Source organism: Acyrthosiphon pisum, unplaced genomic scaffold, assembly GCF_005508785.2.
Source record: "Acyrthosiphon pisum isolate AL4f unplaced genomic scaffold, pea_aphid_22Mar2018_4r6ur Scaffold_20695;HRSCAF=21864, whole genome shotgun sequence".
Taxonomy (NCBI): domain Eukaryota; kingdom Metazoa; phylum Arthropoda; class Insecta; order Hemiptera; family Aphididae; genus Acyrthosiphon; species Acyrthosiphon pisum.
This window is the reverse complement of record NW_021770082.1, coordinates 1-2,195: the sequence shown is the minus strand read 5'-3', so window position 1 is coordinate 2,195 and position 2,195 is coordinate 1. Positions and strand designations below refer to the sequence as shown.

General features: G+C 29.3%; 1 protein-coding gene across 1 annotated transcript in view; it reads left to right on the top strand.

Annotated features, from left to right (window-relative positions):
• Positions 1-2,195, top strand: part of LOC100159741 (NADPH--cytochrome P450 reductase) — a 2,417-nt gene extending 222 nt beyond the window's left edge. The window contains exons 2-8 of the mRNA XM_029492046.1: positions 1-177; positions 244-377; positions 451-815; positions 951-1,054; positions 1,628-1,737; positions 1,853-1,974; positions 2,044-2,195. Coding sequence (XP_029347906.1) covers positions 21-177; positions 244-377; positions 451-815; positions 951-1,054; positions 1,628-1,737; positions 1,853-1,974; positions 2,044-2,188 — 1,137 coding nt within the window. The 5' untranslated portion in view covers positions 1-20 and the 3' untranslated portion in view covers positions 2,189-2,195. The remainder of the gene's footprint in view (positions 178-243; positions 378-450; positions 816-950; positions 1,055-1,627; positions 1,738-1,852; positions 1,975-2,043) is intronic.

Genomic DNA, 2,195 nt, shown 5'->3' with positions numbered 1-2,195 from the left:
AGTCAGGTGATCGCTCTTGTATGCATATTGAGTTTAATATTGATGGAACAAAGATGAAGTATGACGCAGGAGATCATGTGGCCGTCTATCCCAAAAATTCTTCTGAATTAGTAGAGAAAATTGGAGAATTGTTAAATGCAGATCTAGATACTGTATTTTCATTGTTGAACACTGATGGTAATAGCTTGCAATATTTCATGTTTAATATAAATTTGCTGTTACTTAATAACTTATTTTTTGCAGAGGAATCCAGTAAAAAACATCCATTCCCTTGTCCTTGTACTTATAGAACAGCTTTAACTTATTATTTGGATATAACTTCAAATCCACGCACACATATTATGAAAGAATTAATAGAATATGCAAGTGATCCAAAGGTTTGTTTTTGTTTTATTACCATTAATTTATTTTTTATGAAATTCTATCATTTTTGTGTTTGTTTTGTTTTAGGATCAAGAAAAATTAAAGCTTATGGCAAGCTCAACCCCAGAGGGCAAAAAAGAATTTCACGAATGGATTTTGCGTGACAACCGTAATATTGTTCATATTTTGGAAGATTTACCAAGTGTCAAACCTGATTTGGACCATTTATGTGAACTACTCCCACGATTGCAGTGTCGTTTTTATTCAATATCCTCGTCACCAAAAGTGTACCCAAAATCTATTCATATTACAACAGTTCTAGTACACTACACTACTCCTACTAATCGAGTCAATAAAGGTGTTGCAACTAACTTATTAGCCCAAATGAAACCAACCAATGACAAACTTCCACAACCTACTATACCTATTTATATTAGACGATCTCAATTCAGGTGAATATTTTATGTAGCTTAAATGAAAATAATTAAATATAAATTAAAAAAAAATCACATTATATGCTTAATGTTTGCTTACAATTCTTTAAAATTATGTGTTAACTTAGGCCTTGATACAATTTATATTTATAGATTGCCCCCTAAGAGTCAAACTCCAATCATAATGATTGGTCCCGGTACAGGATTAGCACCATTCCGAGGTTTTATACAAGAAAGAAATTATGCACGTAAAAAAGGTTTGTAATTTATATTTTTAATTATATTTTCTGTAAATGTATATGTAAATGCATTAAAGATATATTTTAGATCTGAGCGGAGTGAAGAGGCTAGGGGTTTTACAATGGTGTTTATTTTTTTTTTTATCCTGTATACAAAATTACTATCAGAAGGAACGCTCCAACATATAGTATCTTATCTTTTAGCAAATTGGATTAAGATGGTACTTTAGATATATAATTTTTCGATTATCTCAATAGTTATTTAATGCTACGAGAAAAACCACTGACAAATTACAAAAACCACTAAAAATGGGATTTTAATATCTAATACCCTTTGTTCCACCATAGCAATTAATAAAAAATTATAATATTATAATATAAATTCAACTTACAGGCTATTATAAATAATAACAATATAAAATACCCAGTCTGACAAACCGTCTCCGCTCAGAATCGTTTTTTCTTATATAATGATATTATATTATCATTGAATTCAAGTTTAATATAATCCATTATACATTGACCCAATTCTAACCTACTATACAGCCGACACATACCAGATTTTTTTTTTAATTGTTTGTTTTTACATAGGTAAAGAAATAGGAGAAATGGTTCTGTACTTTGGATGTCGAAAGAAGGATGAAGACTTCATTTATGAAAATGAGTTACAAGAATATGTTGCTAATGGAACCTTAACAAAGGTAAATTGAAAATTTATTTTAATATCGCATCATTATTAACATACATTTGTTACTATAATATTTGACAAAATAATATTTAACAAATTCACTATTCACTATTTTTACAATAATTTAGCTACATTTGGCATTTTCGCGTGATCAACCTGAAAAGCAGTATGTGACACATTTGTTAGAACAAAATGCTGATGAACTGTGGAATATTATTGGTGAAAAAAATGGTCATTTATATGTTTGTGGGTATGTATCATTGCTCTAAAATGTGATATAATTTTAAATATATATGATATTAATTTTTTCAATGCTTAGTGATGCAAGGAGCATGGCAAAGGATGTGCATAATATTATTGAAAAAGTTGTCATGGAAAAAGGTCAAATGACCAATAGTCAGGCATTCGATTACGTTAAAAAAATGGAACAACAGAAAAGATATTCTGCTGATGTGTGGAGCTGATTTATGG